General features: G+C 61.3%; 1 protein-coding gene across 7 annotated transcripts in view; it reads right to left on the bottom strand.

Annotated features, from left to right (window-relative positions):
* The window catches only part of RIPOR1 (RHO family interacting cell polarization regulator 1), a 33406-nt gene extending 18012 nt beyond the window's left edge, over window positions 1–15394 (bottom strand). For 2 of the 7 annotated variants that reach the window (XM_052797031.1, XM_052797032.1), the window contains exon 1: window positions 6175–6378. In XM_052797031.1, coding sequence (XP_052652991.1) covers window positions 6175–6316 — 142 coding nt within the window. In that variant the 5' untranslated portion in view covers window positions 6317–6378. Of the gene's footprint in view, window positions 1–308; window positions 439–6174; window positions 6379–13960; window positions 14194–14968 lie in introns of those variants that run through there. The other 5 variants (XM_052797038.1, XM_052797033.1, XM_052797037.1 and 2 more) reach the window with 5 other exon arrangements.
* Window positions 15395–17202: the final 1808 nt, after the last annotated feature.

The following is a 17202-nucleotide window of genomic DNA, read 5'->3' on the forward strand; positions in this document are numbered from 1 at the left end:
CCTGCCTTGAGATGCAGAGCCTGGGTCTCAGCGTGGGCAATGGCAAGGCTGGGCAGCTGGCGGGTCCTATCCTGCCATGGGCACCCGATCCCGACACCCCATCGCTGCATGCCGCGGTGACTACCATGTCCCTTGCAGGTGGTGGATACTGATCCCTGGGAAAGAAGAGTTCTCCTCCCTGGGGAAATCGCTCACCCAAAAAAGCCCCCCATGAGCCCGGCCACATCACCCTGGGAGCCTCAGACAGCTGGGGGTCCCCAAATTAATGGCATTTGCCGGGGGGCCCCGGTGCCGCCAGTGCTCAGTACCTTTCGGTTTGCTGTTCATGGCGGGCTGCAGCAGCACGTCCCCCTCGGGCTGGGATCAGTGTCCCGGGCAGCTGTTGCTCTCTCATGCCGTCTGTCCTTCCCTCCGTCTGTCCGCCCATGTGTGGGGGCCGGGGCCGGGAGGGCTCCCCCCGGGCAGCAGTCTCCTCCCACGCTTCCCCTGCCCGAGGGCTGACATCACTGCCCAGCACTGCAGCCCCGGCCACGACTCAAGGGCTGGGGACAAGAGGACAGAGGAGGGGAGGACAGAAGGACCCCCATCCCCCTTAGAAGGAGGGGACCCCACCAGCACCAGCTGCTCCAGGAACAGGGACAGCACGGTTCGGTCCCCATCCTTCCCTCCCCACTGCCCCCCTGGGGAAACTGAGGCACAGGCGCAGGGGAGGGGACAACACCACAGGCCAATGCGGTTCAAACTCACCCCCAGCCCCTCTCTGGGTTGCTTTAAAGCAGGGGGAAGAGCAGGGCTGCAGCCTGCGCCAGGCACCGCAGTGTCCCCCGCCACCCACCCGTGCCACCCTGGCCTCATGCCAGCCAGCCCCCCATGACGCTGCTCCTCTCAGAGACCCCCTTCCCTCCGTCACCCAGGGCAGGCCATGAGCCAGGGTGCAAACACCACCCTGCTGAACACACCGCTGGCCCTGGGCTGCTGCCGGTCCCTGCTCCGGAGGGGATGCTCTGGGCACAGCCGCTCACCCCCATCCCTGCCGGCTCTGCTGCAGGCAGGCACAAAGCTGCAGGCAGAGCGGGCAGCCGATGCTCACACCGCTATGGGGAGCAGTCCCAGCAGCCCTGTTGCTCGCTTCTGCATTGCTTTTTTTTTTAAATATATGTATATGCATATATATAAAACAGTCATGGCTTTGCTGTGGGCTTCCCACAGCATGCATCCCTGCGGCATGCCCGTGGGCACCCTGCAACACCCAGGAGCTGCTGGGAAAAGGCCTCAAATGTCCCCAGTTTGTGTCATCCGGGTCTCCAAAGCCTCGGAGGGGCTGGTTTCAGCCAGGGCTTCCTCGCAGGGCTCTTCGAAGATGCTGGGTGCCGTTCCCATGCAGGAACCAAGGTTGTCCCGCTTCCCACGGGGGTCCAGCTCCCACAGGGCAGCGTGGCAGACCCACCTGCCCTCCGTGCCAAGGCCAGCAGCACCTCCCAGGCCCACAACTCCCTGGCAGAAAGAACAGGGATGCCCTAAACAACCAGGGGACTCTGTGGCACAGACATCACCTCCCTCTAGCACTGTAAGTCCCTGCAGGGGTCCTGGTCCTGGGGTACCCAGGCCTGGCACCCCCCTCCAGCTCCAACAAAGGAGGCTGAAGCAGCCAGCTCCATCCAAGGCTGGGACCAGCTGACATCACCGGGGCAGGAAGAGACACCTCCCTCCCAGGCTCCTTTCCTGTTTGCTGCTGCTTTTAGAGCGAGGTCAGGCCAGGTTTGGGAGGAAAAGCATTGCGGCAGAGTCTTGGGGGTGTGCTCGCAGAGATGGGGTGCTCTTGGACACAGTTAACCCCCTCCCTAGAGGGTGAGCTGCTTCCGCAGCTGGTCCCCTCCTTGCTGGTCCCTGTGCAGAATGGGACCAGCACATGGCAGGGGAGAAGTGTCTGAGGCTCCCTTGTAGGGTGGCATGGCTCCCCGACTGTGGGCACCCATGCACATGGCTCCGGAGCCAGCCATAGCCAGGCTTGGTAAGCTGGGGCTTGCAGCGGTGCCACCAAAGAGCACTGCATCCCAGGGCACGCTCTCGTCCTGGTACCTGGGTGGGTTCCTGGGTGGGTGCCTGGGTGGGTGCCTGGGTGGGTGCCCAGTGCCAGCCCCATTGGGAGAGCAGCTGGAGGAAGAGCTGGTGAGTCTGGGCTGGCTGCAAGCAGCATCCGAGGAGAAATGATCCCAGGCCTGGCAAACAGAGGCATCTTGTTGCCCACCTGCCCGCAGCCCCCATGGGCATGGAGGGCACCCAGCAGCCCAGCACACCCAAAGCATGGTGTCAGGGGACCCACCTCCACCCTGCATGAAGACCAGCTCTCCTACCTCGCCTGGTCGGGATGCATCCCCCCAGCTCTCCCCACCGACGGGCAGAGTCCTGACCCGGTGGCTGCCATGGGCAGGGGGCCACTGCCTGGCTTTTCACCCCTTGCCGCTTCTCCCCGGGGGAAATCATCGCTCCCAGCACCACCCCAGGACTGACCAGCCTTCTGCAAAGCTTCCGCCGCACTGGCAGCCATGCGGAGCCAGTGCCCAGCACACAGCCAGGCAATGCGCCCGCAGCGACGGCCCATGCCAGCTCGTTTGTTCTCATTAAAGGTTAACAAGAAAGCCACGCTAAAGCTGCCGGGAGCTGCAGGAGAGGCGTTCCTCAGTGCCACATGGAGTGAAAGGACATCCAGGCTTTCCTACCAGAGGGGTGGCAGCCAGGCTGTGCCACTTGCAGGGACTCTGCCTCTCCATAGCCCTGCCTGCAGCCTTGTAAAGGGCTGTGGGGCAGCCGATATGTGGGCAGTGCAGGCAAGCTCCATGGCACAGCACCATCCTGGGCATCACCCACAGGGAGACATCAGTAGCAGGCAGGAGCTGGGGTCGTGCACTCAAAAGGTGGCAGAGGACGCCGGAGGAGGACATGGGCACATGGCATCAGACATCTCCTCTGAGTGCCTCGTGGCACCCTGCACGGCACTCCAGCAGGGCTTGCCAGCTCAGGGACACCTTGCCAACGGAGGGCAGAGGAAGGGCACGAGCCGTGCCAACACCGCCAGGGCCTGGGTGGTAATTGAGTTAAATTAATGTCTGTCCCTGGCCTGGCCGGGGACAGGGAGTGGGCGCAGGGAAGGGGACAGCCCCATGGCCCTGCAGGGTGCTGATCACCTCCCCCAGCTCAGGGGACTTCCCTGAACGCTCATCACCAGTCACCAGCCAGGGCAGCTGCCTCCATCCCTTGTATGTGGCAGGGATGTGGGTGTAATGCCCCAAGCACACCCTTTTTGGGGGTGTCCCTGTCATGGCCTCCTCTCACCAGGCCTGGGCAGCTGCCCCAAGCATCCCCACCCCAACCACAATAGCTAAACGTGCAAACAAAACCCTCCGTGGGCAGCCATGCTTGGACGTGCATGTGCAGCTATGGCCAGGCTGCGGACAGGCAGAAGAAAAATCCAGACAACCCAGGAGGACATTCCTACTTCCCTGCCCTGGGTGGGGTACAGGACTGGCTTCCCAGAGACCCCACATCCTGCCAGCACTGAGTCCTGGTGAGGTTTCCCGGCTGCTCCCTATTGGCCTTGGGACCACCAGCACTGAAGCTGTGCCCACCCAACATCACCCAGCCCCTGGAGAAGCCACCAGCCCCAGGAGCATGCTGCCCTGGTGGCACCAGCACCAAAGACCAAGGTGATGAACAACCTGTTTCAGGCTGTTCCTGGACAAGCGCTCCCTGGACATGGACACCCTTCCATGGCTGGGAACGTCAGCACAGCTGGAAATGTGGCACGAAAAGGCGCAGGCCAGCCTCAGTGGGTGCACAGCGGGCAGAAGTCACTGCTAGCCAAAAGAGGCTGGGAAGATGAGTGCCAGCACGTAGGCACCAGCCTGTTGAGGGGCCAAAGAGCTCCTGGCCATGGGGGAGACTTAGGAGGGGGCAGGAGGTGGCAATTCTGGCAAGAAGACCCACCGTCATGGCTTGAAGGAGAACCACAGTGAGTGACCAAGTGACTTGTGGCCAGGCAAGAGCCAGTCCTGGTCTGGGAAAGCCCGGTCCTAGAGCTGCAGATGGTCACCCCTACCACGGTGCTAAAGCCAACCTCTCTGACTTTATTTTTTTGCAGAAACCAGCAAAGCCAGCTCCAAAAAATCCTGGCAGCCCAACACCACGGATCGTATGTGGAGTTTTTTCTGCAGGGTTGATGCCCCGAGGGCTACCGCAGCCAGACTGGCACCTACACTGCCGCAGCCGGCAGCATCCCTTGCCAGAGGGGCCGGACACCCCGCATCCGGGCACCAGGGCCGCGGCAGACTCAAGCCCTCCCCCCTTGCTTCCTTGCATCGTCCCCACACGGCAGCAGAAATAGAAGCGATATAAATGGCAGCCCTATAAATAACCCCAAAGCACGAGGCGGGGAGCTCGTCCCAGCCCAGCAATGGCCTCAACCCACGCAAAGCCAGGGCTTGGTCTGCCTTCGCCGTCCCCTGGGGACCCCAAATGCCAGCTCCCTGCCCACCATGGGTCTCCCAGGTCCCGTCCTTTAAGTCAGAGCCACGGCAGGAGCTCCAACGTGCCCGCCAAGCCTCAGCCGCTGGTGCAGGCTGGAGCCCAGCACAATGGCATCCCTGGGGGATGTCCCCACGCCCCTACCCAGCTCCTCTCGAAGTAGCAGCAGGCAATGGACAATGCCTGTCCCAGGCACCCCGCAGCAACCCAGGCCACAGATTCCTGGGCAAAGCGGAGTGCTGGCCAGGAGCCTCAGGTAGGGTTTGGGAAGAGATGCCCCAGTACCCACCACCGTCCCCGCTGCAGATCAACAGTTATCCCCTGGTTGCACCCTGACACCCACCTCATCAGCTGCCCATCCCAGCATCTCCCATCCCTGCCCTGCCCATCACCGCCCACATTCCCAGGCTCAACCCCATTATGTTGTGTCCTCCACAGGGGCTCGTCCACCACCATGCCAGCTCCCACCACGGCTCCTCTCCACCCGGGAGACCCCGGCGATGCATTGGGGACCTCCACCAGCCGAAAGCAGGCAATGCCGGTAGCGGCGACCCCCCGTTGCCTGATTTTGCACGATGTCATAGCCTCACACCCCAGCCCTGCCCAGGGGGACGCAGCAAGGCTGCTCCTTAGCCACCAGCCTGGAGACAGGTCCTCAGCCAACACGGGGTTTATAGGAAGGCCAGGACTTCCCGGTGGCCTCGGTAGTCTCCTCTGGGAATCTGGCAAGGGTAAAACCCGCTGAGGCTGTTTGCAAGCCCTGGGACAGCCGGAGGTGCGGCAGGGAAAGAGTTAATGGTGTGAGGCCTTCCCGAGCACTTCTTGGCAGGCTGGGGAGGGCTGGGAGATAGGAGGATCGGGCCAGCAACAAAGCGAGATCTGTCTCATTAATTCCTCCGAGCATTCCTCCCTCCTTCACCCAAGAGGAGGAGGCAGCACCCAGCTGACACGGTGCACCCAGGCCCCTCAGGAGCCCCGCCGGGGTCCTGCAAGGGGTGTGATGGGGCGGGGGGGGGAAGATGGGTGCAGCCTCTCCTCCGGGACCGATGGCTCTGGCGTCCCACAGCCGCTCGGGCAGGGCCCTATGTGGACACCGGCGGCTTGTCCTTTGCCCGCCGTCCCGCTGCCCAGCCGGCCCCGGGAGACACGGGGCAGAGCACGGGGCAGAGTACGGCTCCTCCGCAGAGTACAACGAGCGGCACCATCCCAAAGCCGGGAGCGAAGCGGGGGCCGGAGGAGGCCAACGCATCCCGGCCGGGGGGACATTGCGGGGTTGCTGGCCCCAATATCCCACGGTCAGGCGGTTGGTTCCTTCTCCGGGCGCCTCCGGCCGCGGTCCCGGCCCTGTCGCGGGGTGCGGAGCAGCCCTCGAACCGCAGGGCCATGGGGCGGAGAAGCCGAGTCACCCTCCCCGCCGGGACGGAGCAGCCCCCCGCACGCCTCGGTTGCCCACCTCGGGGCTGGGCGGCGGGTGGCGGACGCGGTGGCTGCAGGCGGTGGCACTGGGGCGACATGGGCCGCCCCCCCCGCCAGGGTGTAGCCCTGCTAAAGCCGCCGACCCCGCTCCCCCCTTATCCCCCCCGCTCCGTGACCGGCGTCTCCCCCCGGGGCAGGCGGTGCTGCCCGGGGTGCGGAGGTGCCGGTGACACTCACATGTCCCAGGAGAGGCGAGGGACGACGCGCGGGGCGAGAGCGGGCCTGGCTCGGTGCATCCCCTTTGTTCCACTCCCATGGACGGGGAGCAAGCGGGGAGTTCGTGCAGGCTCTTGGCAGCGCCCACCCCGGCTCTCTCCATGGAAACGCGGGAGCCATGTGATTTCGGCAGGAAACCACGGCAGAGCCAGCTCCAATGGCGGCTGCATGGCCGGGAGCACCTCCCCCCCCTCCCCGAGGAGACGGCCGCCGCCGCCGCCACGGCCTCGCCGGGGTCATCGGCCCAGCCTGCCGGGGCATGGCCATTCCCTGGGGGCTGGCTGCCAACCCCACCGAGAGCTGGAGCGGAACGCCTGAGCTCCGTTCCCAGCCCTGCCCTGAGGCTTGCTCAGACCCTGGCTGCTGCGCCCACAGCCAGTCCCTGCCAGGAAGGTGGTGGCCGGAGTCCCCCCGGTCCCCCCAACAAGGGCCACCACAGCCTCCCAGGCTACAGCTCGCCCCGAAAGACCCTGAGCATGTTGCACAGCCCGCTGACAGTGGGGATGGTATCTCCAGGCGGTGAAGTGACATGACCAAGGCTGTGCAGTCAGTCGGTGGCAGAGGCAGAACCAGCACCCAAGCACCCTTGCTCCCAGCTGTACCCAGCGCCCCACGCTGCCTTTCCTCCCACTGCCGGACCCCGACTGCAGAAAGCAGGAGCTGTGCTCAGACCTCTGCTGAACAGCAAGTCCACCCTGGGAGAGCAAAACATAGGCACTGCCCCACATTCCCATCCCCAGCAGCCTCCAACCTCCACAGGGAAGGAGCAGAGCAGTGCTCCCAGTGTCCCCAGCTACAGGACAGGCAGCCCTGGTGTGAATGCAGGCTGCCACGCCGACAGATGCCACAGTTACATGGTGCTGGCATCCTCATGGAGCATCACGGCTGCCCTGGATTGGACCCTGCCCTGCCAGTCCAGGTCCTAAACCCTGACACCTCTGAGCATCTCTGGAGCTCTGGGTGGAGGGAAGGCAGGAAGCCACGCTTCCCCAGCACCATGCCTACTGGAGGGATGCACCCTGCTCCTCTCCTTGCTCCCAAGCCCATTGTTCTCCTATCTGTCCTAGATCATATTGAATCGACCCAGTTTTAAATGGGACTGATGCCTTTGTGGCCCCAGTGAGACATCCTCCATGCAAGGATGAGACAACACAGTGCTCCAGCCAGCCTGGAATGCAAAAGCACTAATTAGACCATCACCAGGTCTTGGAGCTCAGCGGAGTAGGGCAATATCAGTGACAAGGCAATCATTGCACCACTGTCGCTCTCCTGGGACCACAGTGAGGAGAGGAGCACTGCTGCCAAGGACGCTCAGCGACAACCGGGGCATCCCAGCTCCCAGCCCATCCCTCCAGACTGGCCTGGTTACAGGGAAGGAGAAGCGATGCAAAGATGGGAGAGAGGAGAGCAGGTCCTGCGGCCACCAGCGAAAAGCCAAACCAAAGGGCCAACACGGACAGGCAGACAGGGTGTGTGGATCCATCAAGCCAGCTGGTTGATCAATCAGGTCGCAGCGCCACGCAGTCCCTCTCCCAGCAGGATGGCCCGCCACGTGCCTGGCGTGGTCAGCAGCACCGTGCCATGCTGTCATTGCTTGATCCAGCATCCCTGTGGATCAAGTGGGGGGCTGGGTCTCCCCCACACCCTGTGGATGGTGTCACCACCTTGCTTACTCCCAAAAGCTCTCCAAGGGCAGCCAGATATTGCTGCATGGTCAGGGCGGTGAGGTTAGCTGGGGGAAGGCAGGTCTGCAACCGCAACTGGCACAGCATGGCAAAACAGGCACTTGGAAGCACCCACCCACCCCTGCTCTGCATGCATGCATATGATCCTCCTCATGTCCCCAGCCTGCAGGTGAGTGGCTGGCTTGGTGGGCTGCCTAGTGCCCACCACAGCTTGCCTGGGCTCACCCACCCCAGCTGAAGACCACTGAGCTGGTCCTACCTGCTCCCTCGCAGCAAGGTGGGTCTTCAGATAATAAGCATTATAGAATAGAATAGAATAGAATAGAATAGAATAGAATAGAATAGAATAGAATAGAATAGAATAGAATAGAATAGAATATTTCAGCTGGAAGGGACCTACAGTGATCATCTGGTCCAACTGCCTGACCACTTCAGGGCTGACCAAAAGCTAAAGCATGTTATTAAGGGCATTGGCCAAATGCCTCTTAAACACTGACAGGCTTGGGGCATCGACCACCTCTCCAGGAAGCCTGTTCCAGGGTTTGACCACCCTCCTGGTAAAGATTTGGGGTGCCTGGAGGCGGAATTACCCACACCACCACGTTTTGCTTACCCATGCATCACCATTGCAAGGTAAAACACTATTCCCGGCCGCTGCCGGGATGGGGAGCAGCTGTCTCACACTGCAGACATCAGGAGAGGGGACTGCACCGAGGCTGGGGCCAACAGAACTGCCTGCAGCACTCCTCCCCTCGGCCACAAGCCTGCCTGCCCTGCCAGACTGGGGATGTTGAGCTAAACACTCCTTCTGCCAAGGCTTGGGCTGGCGCACCACACTGGCTATTCTAGGTCACCGGGAGTTTGCTCGGCACAGACCAACTTTGCAAACAAAAGCAAGGGCAGGCTCGCTGCCTGAGTCTCTGCAGAACCCCCCTGCCTGCCTGCTCCCCAAAAAACCCCCTCCTGGTTTTAAGGAGGGATGATGCCCACCGGCAAGCAAGGGTTAACCTTCCCGGCATGGGTATGGATATTCCTGGATCCTGGCCATTGGAGGAGGCTTCCCGGCAGACCCTGCCCACGCTGAGAAGCTGGGTGCTGGTGCAGGCAAGAGTCCCTGAGTGCAAAGAGACCCTGTCTGAGCACTGGCTGGCATCACCCAGCACCTCCCAGCACAGGACTGCACCTTGCCAGAGCCTGATTGGCTGGGACCACCATAAGCACATTCCCCTCTCCCTGGCAGCTTCAGCAACCTGCTGTGCCAGCTGCCTGCATCTGCCTGCCATGATGCAGAGTAAGGTTTGAGCCATCAGCAGACCCCCACACCGTGGGTCTCTGCCCAAGTTGCTCTTCTCACTGCAGGCTGGGCCTGGAGCCACGTCTTCCACTCCCCACTCTCCGGAGGGCAGGAGGCCAGCCCTTGGCTCCAGGCCTGCCTCCCTCCACAGCCGCGTGCTCAGCATTCCTGCTCAGCGTTGGAGCAAGGCAGTAAGCGCAGGCCAGAGCTTCAAGCCTTGCGCCGGGACAGCCACGTGTACTGAGCACAGTCGGAGCCCGGCTGTCATCCCCGAGAGCAGCCGGGGTGCCTCGGCTCGGCAGAGCCTTCCACAAGCTTGGAGCTGAGCATCCGGCATCCTGGCACTGGGCTCCTCATCCCTCTGGCTGTGCGTTTTTGGGGAACGCAACCTGGGAAAAAGCTAAGGGAGCCAGGGCAGTGCTGGTGCAGCGTGAGCAATGCGAGCCGCAGCTCCAGCTGACTCACCAGGGCCCTGAACTGGCCGGCAGTGGGGAAAGGCTGTGCCAGCAGGTCCTCTGAGCTCTGCTGGAAACCCTTCCCCAGCGTGCTTGGGGCCAGCTCGCAGGAGCAGCAGTCTGGGGCGCAGCCCTGACCCAGCCCGTGCCTTTCTGTGGGGCAGAGCTGCCTGTCCCAGCACTTTGCCTGCCCACGGGGCTGGGAGAAGGGAGGCAAGGACATCCCCTGAGTAGCCACAAACCTGCTCGGTGTTGGCCAGCACTGGGTGACAGTCAGCTTGCCCAGGCTCTCTGGCCAGCAAGCAGGCACCCAAGCCAAGGCTTTGCAGCAAAGCCAGAACATCCAGATCGTGACTGCATCAGATTGAACCCTAGCATGGGCCAAGGAGGGCAAGGAGCTGCTGAAGGGCACCATGGGCTAGTCCAGACTCTCCAGCCACCAGCCAGCTGTCCTTTCTCCTAACTCCCTTCTCGATCCCGGGAATGTGACCGGCAGCATCTCCAACCCCTACCCCAGCTCAGCTTGGGGGGTCTGAACGTCCCCTGGGGCCACATCACCTCCTGCAACCAGGCAGCCGTTCCCACCTCAGCACAGTAGAAACCAGCTCACACACACCCCGGAGGAATCACTCCAAAACTATTCATGATTCACAAGATTCCTGCAGCCCCTCAGGGACTGTCCAACACCGAGCGGGAAAGCTGAGGTCATGGACAAGCCTAGCAACCAGCCCAGCTCAGCACACACGGCCGGCAGCAGGGAGGCTGGCACAGCTGGACCGCGGTGCAGCATCAGCAGCCTGGGGATTCGGCATCGCACCCGGTAAAGCTCAGTCCAGCAGGAATGCCTTGCCCCAAAGCTGGCCCAGGCCAGGCATGCCAGTGCCGTAGGGGATGCAAGAGGAAAAGGCAACTGGGAGCACAAGCTCCTTTGGCAGGGCTGAATTTGCAAGTTTGGCAGGGCTGTTTGCAAATGCATGCAAATATGGTCCTCCCTGAGCGGCGCAGGGGACCCATGCATACCCTGATCCACTCCACGGTGGTCCTGGGCACCGCCGAGAGGTGGGGTCCCCGTCCCCTCGTGAGCAGCACCCACTGCACCCAAAAGCAGAGAGCAACTCCATGTAGGGGCAGCCAGCGGGCACCCACATTGGTCTCCCAGAGCGTGAAAGCGCTCCTTGCAGCAAGCACCAGCCTTCAGCAAATGATCCATCCCCTCCAAAGAAAACAACAAAGAAAATGCTGGGATGGGGATTAAGGAAATGAAACCGTCTGTGCAGGGTAAGCAAGGATAGGAAGTGGCTGTAATCATCTCCTCTCCCCACTGGCCTGCAGCTCTCCCAGCCCGGATCCCGCAGCAAGGCACGTAGATACCCAAGGGGAAATCATGTGCTGGAGAGCGCGTTGGACAACCGGGAGGTTTCCAAGTGATCCCTGGTCCCAGAAAGGGAACAAGCACCCGGTGACCCTCTGTGCACCCAAGCGTGGCACTTCCATGCTCACTCCATCCCTGTGGAAGAGAAGATGCAGGGAGACCTGACACCACAAGCTGCACTCTGTTCCTGAAGCTGGCACCGTGAGATGGCATCTCAGGAGCTTTGCCCTCATCCTGCCCCTCTTCTGCCTGTCCTGAGCTACTGGTCCAAATTAGTCCCTGCTGGGAAGGATGTCCCTGTAGGAAAGCAGTGGCAGCCAAACAGCTGGACCAGGGGTAAAACTGGTTGCTAAAAAGCTACCCATGGGGCAGGGGTAGCAGAGGGGGGACATGCCGATAGCACAGATCCTGCCGCACCCTCCTCACCCAAATGATGCTCCCCTGAGCCTTAGGATGAGGCGGGAGCGGACCGATTCCAGCTCTCCACAGGCCAAGCTGCCTCTCACATGCCTCTAGCACATGTGTCAATGCCACCAGCCCCAGGCTATGGCTTCAGCCGGTCTCTCCCGTACCTGTCACATGCCCTGGTGTGCCAGGACCAGCTCTGTTTACATGGACAAGTCTCAAATTCTCCTGCCAGGGATGAGTCAGGCTTCCCTCCGACACCTCGCCGGGGCGGCAGTGTCAGGGCCCCAGTGCTGCCTCACCGGCTGGCATTTGCCTCCTGACGGGCACAAAGCGGGTGGATGCCAGGCTGGGGAATGGCTGGAAAGGGCTCGCACAGCCCTTTGCTTTCCATCCTGCTCGGAGCCATCTGCAGCAGCACAGAAGGTGCTGGAGGCTGGAGCTTGCTGCCAGGAAGCTCTCCCTGGCTCGGCTCCACCGGGCTGGCTTCCTTCCTCTCCACCCCACAGGCACGTCATGGCTCAGCGGCGGGGGGGTGGGTCAAGCCCTAAGCAAGCCCCCAGCCCCCTCCAGAGGGTCTAGCATGGGTGGGATGGCCAGGGTGCTGCTGAGGACCCCCCATGTCTGCAAAGTCTTGGGGTGCTGGGGTGTCTCCTGGGGTGTCAGCTCACAGGAGATGGGTGGGTGCCCTGGGTTTGGGACCACCAGGGACAGAGGCTGAAGCTCAAAGGAGAAGCCAGCCCTCTTTCTGGCTGCGCATTGGCTGGAGATGCTGAGCTGGAGCTGGACTTGTGGCGTGGCGAGATGGGTGCCAGCTGCACGCCACCACCCTGCCTGTGCACAGCAGTTTCCCCAGTGGGAACCAGCGGTCAGTCCCGTTGAAATGGTCCCCAACTGAGCTGCAGTGAGGGCAGCATCCCTGACCTTTCTCTGGGGGGACAACAGACATCCCCAGCGTACCGTGGCCACATCCAGCTCCCCCTGCACTTCCACTGCTCCCAGCCCTTGCTTGCTTTCTGCTCCTTCTTCCCCACATATCCCAGAGCCAGAAGACCTCTCCCTCTCCGGAGAGAGGCCTTTTCCCTTTGCTTCCAACTTTCCCAGGGTGGGAAAAGAGCCTTGAGGCTCTTTTTTGATCCCCCCCCATCTGTGTCCCCCTCACTGTGCGCAGGGCTGGGAGTGGGCTGGCTCTGTGCAAGCACAATAACAAGAAGTGTGTTGGAGCCGTTGGGAAGGAGGGATGTTCCTGGATGGTATGCAGCCCTGACAGCACTGGCTCTGCTTTAAAGGGTAACTTTATCCTGTAATAACAAACAAGAGGAGCCAAGTTCCTCCCCAGCGTCACTTCCCTGGCTCCGAGGAGAGGGACACGGGGGAGAGAGCTCATTGAAATGAGCTTGGATCCTTGTTCTTGCCATCACTGAGTCTCAGTCCACTCCCTAGAGCCAACAAGGGGGGCAAGATGCCCCAGAGGAGCAGGGCTGGGACCCAAGTGGGCATCCTGGCCATGTCACTCTGCGTCCCCGGCAAAGGCTGGGACACAAGCCATGTGGCCAGAGAGGATGGGAGGGGTACCTGCTGGTCTCCAGGGACATCCCTGAAGTCCCTGTGCCACTCACTGCGTTTGCACAGACGCATTTGGGTGCTGATGTGCTGGGGACCAAGGGGACGACCCCCCTAGTGAGCCCTGTCCTGCAGGCAAGCAGCAGGAATGCTGCCCCAGCCCATGGCATACTCTGGGCAGCTTAACCCCATCCGACATCCCCACAGCCCCCCCCATGCATGCTCATGGCACTGGACAGGCACGCTGGCAGCTCAGCACTGTGCCAGCCCTGGGCGCAGCCTCCCGGGAACTTGTTCTGCAGGAGCTGGAAATTCAGGCCCAGCCAGTGCCCGGGGAGGGGGACGGGCAGGGAGAGGCTGACCTGCCCCAAACCCCCAGCAGGACCCTTCAAAGCAGGACCCGGGTCCTACGGCCAAGGGCTTGCTCTGACAGCGTCACCCATTTTGCAGGCACTGCTGGGGGAAAAGGCATGGGCAGAAGCCCAGCTGTGGGAGGAAGGGCAAGCACCTCAATGCAACCCCCCCCATGCACGCTCCTGTGCCGAGTTCAGGTGACAGCACAGCTTGCACAGCTCCCAACCGGGTTTTTTTTTGAAGATCCACATGTATGGCTGTGCCAGAGCCCCAGGGCATGGAGCAGGCTGGCCCAGGTGAACTGCTGGTTTATGCTGGGAGTGCACATGGGGCACTGGGGCATACGATGGGCACGTCAACATATGTTGTGCATTTGCAGGAGACGTGGAGCACCTCTGCATCACTCCAGCAGGCTCAGCAGCTGGGTGACTTACCTCTGCTCCTGCATGGACAGCAATGCTCAGGAAAGGTGTCCCGTGGTGGTCATCACCAGGGAGGACACAGCCCCAGCCTGTGCTGACAGGACACTAAGGTCCCCTCCCTGCCAGATCAGAAGTGGGGGGAGCAATTTGGCAGATCTGGAGAAGGTTGCTGAGATGTTTGTCTGATTTCCACTTACCCAAGGAGCAGCAGGTAGCACCTCTGGAGACCCTGGGGTTCAATTAAACCCCGGCTCGTCAAACGAAGCTGGTGAAGCGCTGCAATTCTCTTCCCCAGGATGGATTTCCTCCAAATCATTCATTCGGTATTTGGGTTAAATCTGTGCAAAGCTGGCAAAGCTGCTGCCTCCATGGTGCCTACCGGGGAGACCAGGGGGGCTTCCAGAGGAAGCACCAGGCAGGATCCAACCAGCTAAAAGGGGGAAGAGAGAGCAAGGAAGGAATCAGCGGCACCTAAAGCCCTCAGGACTTCTCTCCACACTGAGAGATGACAATGCCAGCATCCACCCTTTGCAAGAGTGGCTGTGGGAGATACCATGGCTCGGGTGAGATGTGCCGGGGGGTGCTGCTGCTCCCCAGGGTGGTGAAGCCTGCAGCAAGCTCCTGGCACCAAACCATCTTCCCAGGGCAGCCGTGGAGCCTTCCCAGCTCTGGCTGACAGGAGCAGAGAGCAGCAGGCCAGGCAGCAGCGGGTTAAAAGCTTGAGGTGGGACCTGGTGAGCTGCTTTCTCCCTGCTAACAATAATAAAGCAGAGGGAGAAGGGATGCATGGGGCTCTGCAGGGCCAGATAGCGATGGAGCAACCCCGGCCCCGCAGCTGTGGCGATGCCAGAGGAAGCCTCGCCACATTATCTGCTGGCCCCACTTGGCTTCCTTGGCAGCCCTTGGGCTGCAGGGACCAAGATGCGCTTCCTCCTGAGCCACATTTCTCATGCACCCAGGCTGCCTCCCAGTACTTTGATGGCAGCCCTGCGCCCCAGCACCCTCCCAGCACTGCACCCCCCTGAGACCTGCAGGTCCCCAGACGATCCAGCCTTCCCAGCACCAGTCTACCCGACTGTTCGTGTCTCTGGGAACAGTCACCTGGGGCTCTAAGCCACAGGACCGTAGTGCCACCCAGCATGGAGATGTCCCCACCATGACCATCCTGCTGCCCCGTCCCCCCATGCCATGGACAGTGCCCGCACCTTGGCAGAACAAAGAGCTGTTTTGGCTGGAAGAAGACTCCTGCTGAGGGGATCTCCAGGTCCTGGCTGAGGTCCCTGCAGTTCTGGTTGCCTCTGCTCCCGGTCCTTCCCTGACCAGCAAAGGTCTGCTGCACCTGGAGCTGCTGCGGCCGGCTGCCCTGGCCACACTGGCTTGTGTCCCAGCACTTCCTCGTGTGCTGGCTGTTTGTGACCTGCCTCCTGCCTGCTGCTCCACCTCCGCAGCCACATCTGTGTCATAGGAGCAGCCCTTTTCCGTTCCCAGTCTCCTCTTTTGGCCCTCTCCTCCTGGAGCGGTCTTTGCCTTTCAAGGGGCTCTGCCTGCTGCTATTTGCCCCACTTGGGCATGGGAGGTTGCCTCTCAAAATGGGTCTTGCCCTGATCCTGGCAAGTCCTGCCAGGACTCCCCATGTCCTCCCCACTCCTGTTCTGACCCACGGACCTGCCTGACGCCAGCTCCTGGTGCAACAAGTCTTTGCCAGTGGCTATTGGGCTGAAAGAAGGCAGCTGGTGGAAGACCCTAGAAAATATGGGCCTTTCCCTTTCCTTGACTGAAGTCAATCCAAGGAGCATGGCGAGCTGCTGGGCTCCCCAGAGCAGAGCTATGTTTGCCCCCAGATGCTACTATGGCTCCACAGGGGCTGGTGGAGGCAGTCTGAGCTGCTCTGGGTGACAACATCCCCACCCACGGTTCCTGGAAGTCCCCAGACATGTTCCCGTGCCCTTGTGCAGCCCCTGCATGAAGGGTCGCCAAGGGGTTGTCGAGATTTCTCTACTGCTGGATCCAGCAGCCCCCTGTGGCAATGCACTTGTCCAGTTGGCACCTGTTCCCCAGCTTCAAAATAGAGATGGATCAGCTGCTAAAAGCAGATAGATCCCAAATCATCCTTGCTCTGTCCCAAGGAACTGCTGGATGGCCAGGTGCAGCTGGCATTTCAAGTGTCTCCCGGGCCACTGTGCGGCATGCAGCCCGGTGAAAGGGCACAGGGCATGGTGCTCAGGGCTGCGTGTTGCCATCGTGGTGGGCTGGGGGGACGCTGAGGTCTGATACTGCCCAGAGCCAGGAGATAAGCCTAACACAAAGGGCAAAGTCGCCAAAAGGGAGTGAGCGAGGCAGGAAACATCAGGCAGGAGAGGAAACGGGGAGATAATCAACTGCATGAGCACAAACGCCCGGAACTTGTGCAAAGCAAAAGCTGACACCTCTTGGCAAGCATTTGAGCAGGGAGATCTGCCCGTCTGGCCCCTCTACTGAGGCTTCTTGAGGAACACACATCCTGGAGCACCTTAAGGTGCTGGGCATCCCTGGCCTCCGAGTTACCATGGCCAGCATGGTCCCTGGCAGCTCAGCTCCAGCATGTGTTCCCTGGGATAAGCCTTGTCTTGGAGGGTGGAAGGATGGGCTCCTGGGGAGCTGCTGGCCTCGCTTGTGATGGCAAAGCACTCACCAAGGGTGATTCCCAGTTGCAGAGGCCCAAGCTGGGTCATATTGCCCAGTCTCCCATTGGCTTGAAAAATGAGATCGACTGACCTGCTGCCACTTGGCTCTGTGTGGCAATTAGCCTGCTGTCCCGGCACCTGAAGGAAAGACCAGTGCACTGGGCTTCCTACTGGCTGATGCTCATGGTGCTTCAACATCCAGCAGCCCCTTGAGGTTTGTTCTCATCCCCAGCAGGTGGGCTTCTAGTAATGCCAGAGCAGACCAAACACCTGCAGAGCTTCCCATTCCTCCTCCCACCACCTTTGGGACACAGGGCTACCCACGTCCCGGGTGACCTGCCCACGCTGTGATGTCCCAGTTCCCAGGGGACCGGAGAGAGATGCTCACAGATTTATCAGCCTCCCAAGCTCAGCCAAAACCCTGCTGCCACAGCAGGTGGGCAACCATCCTGTGTCACCAGCACTGCAGGCCATCAGCCAAGCTGATGGAGCTTGTCCCAGTTTTCAGCAGTCCCATTTCTCCCCATGTTCCCAGGGGAGCAGCTGCATCCATCTCATGGGGCTGGCAATGATCATGGCGGGGGGCTATAAGCTGTCTGCAAGCAGTGGTGGGATCCCTGGCATAGCTTATCTCCCAGGATCCAGCACATGGCATGGGGCAGAAGGGAGAAACATGGAGAGAGATGAGCATGGAGCCAGCACGCAGTGACTGGCCGGGCTCCAGCTGGCTTGTGCGGAGCAACTGGGTCAGGAGAACCTCTGCTGAGGGGCAGGAA

The sequence above is a fragment of the Harpia harpyja genome, chromosome 9 (genome assembly GCF_026419915.1).
Source record: "Harpia harpyja isolate bHarHar1 chromosome 9, bHarHar1 primary haplotype, whole genome shotgun sequence".
NCBI lineage: Eukaryota > Metazoa > Chordata > Aves > Accipitriformes > Accipitridae > Harpia > Harpia harpyja.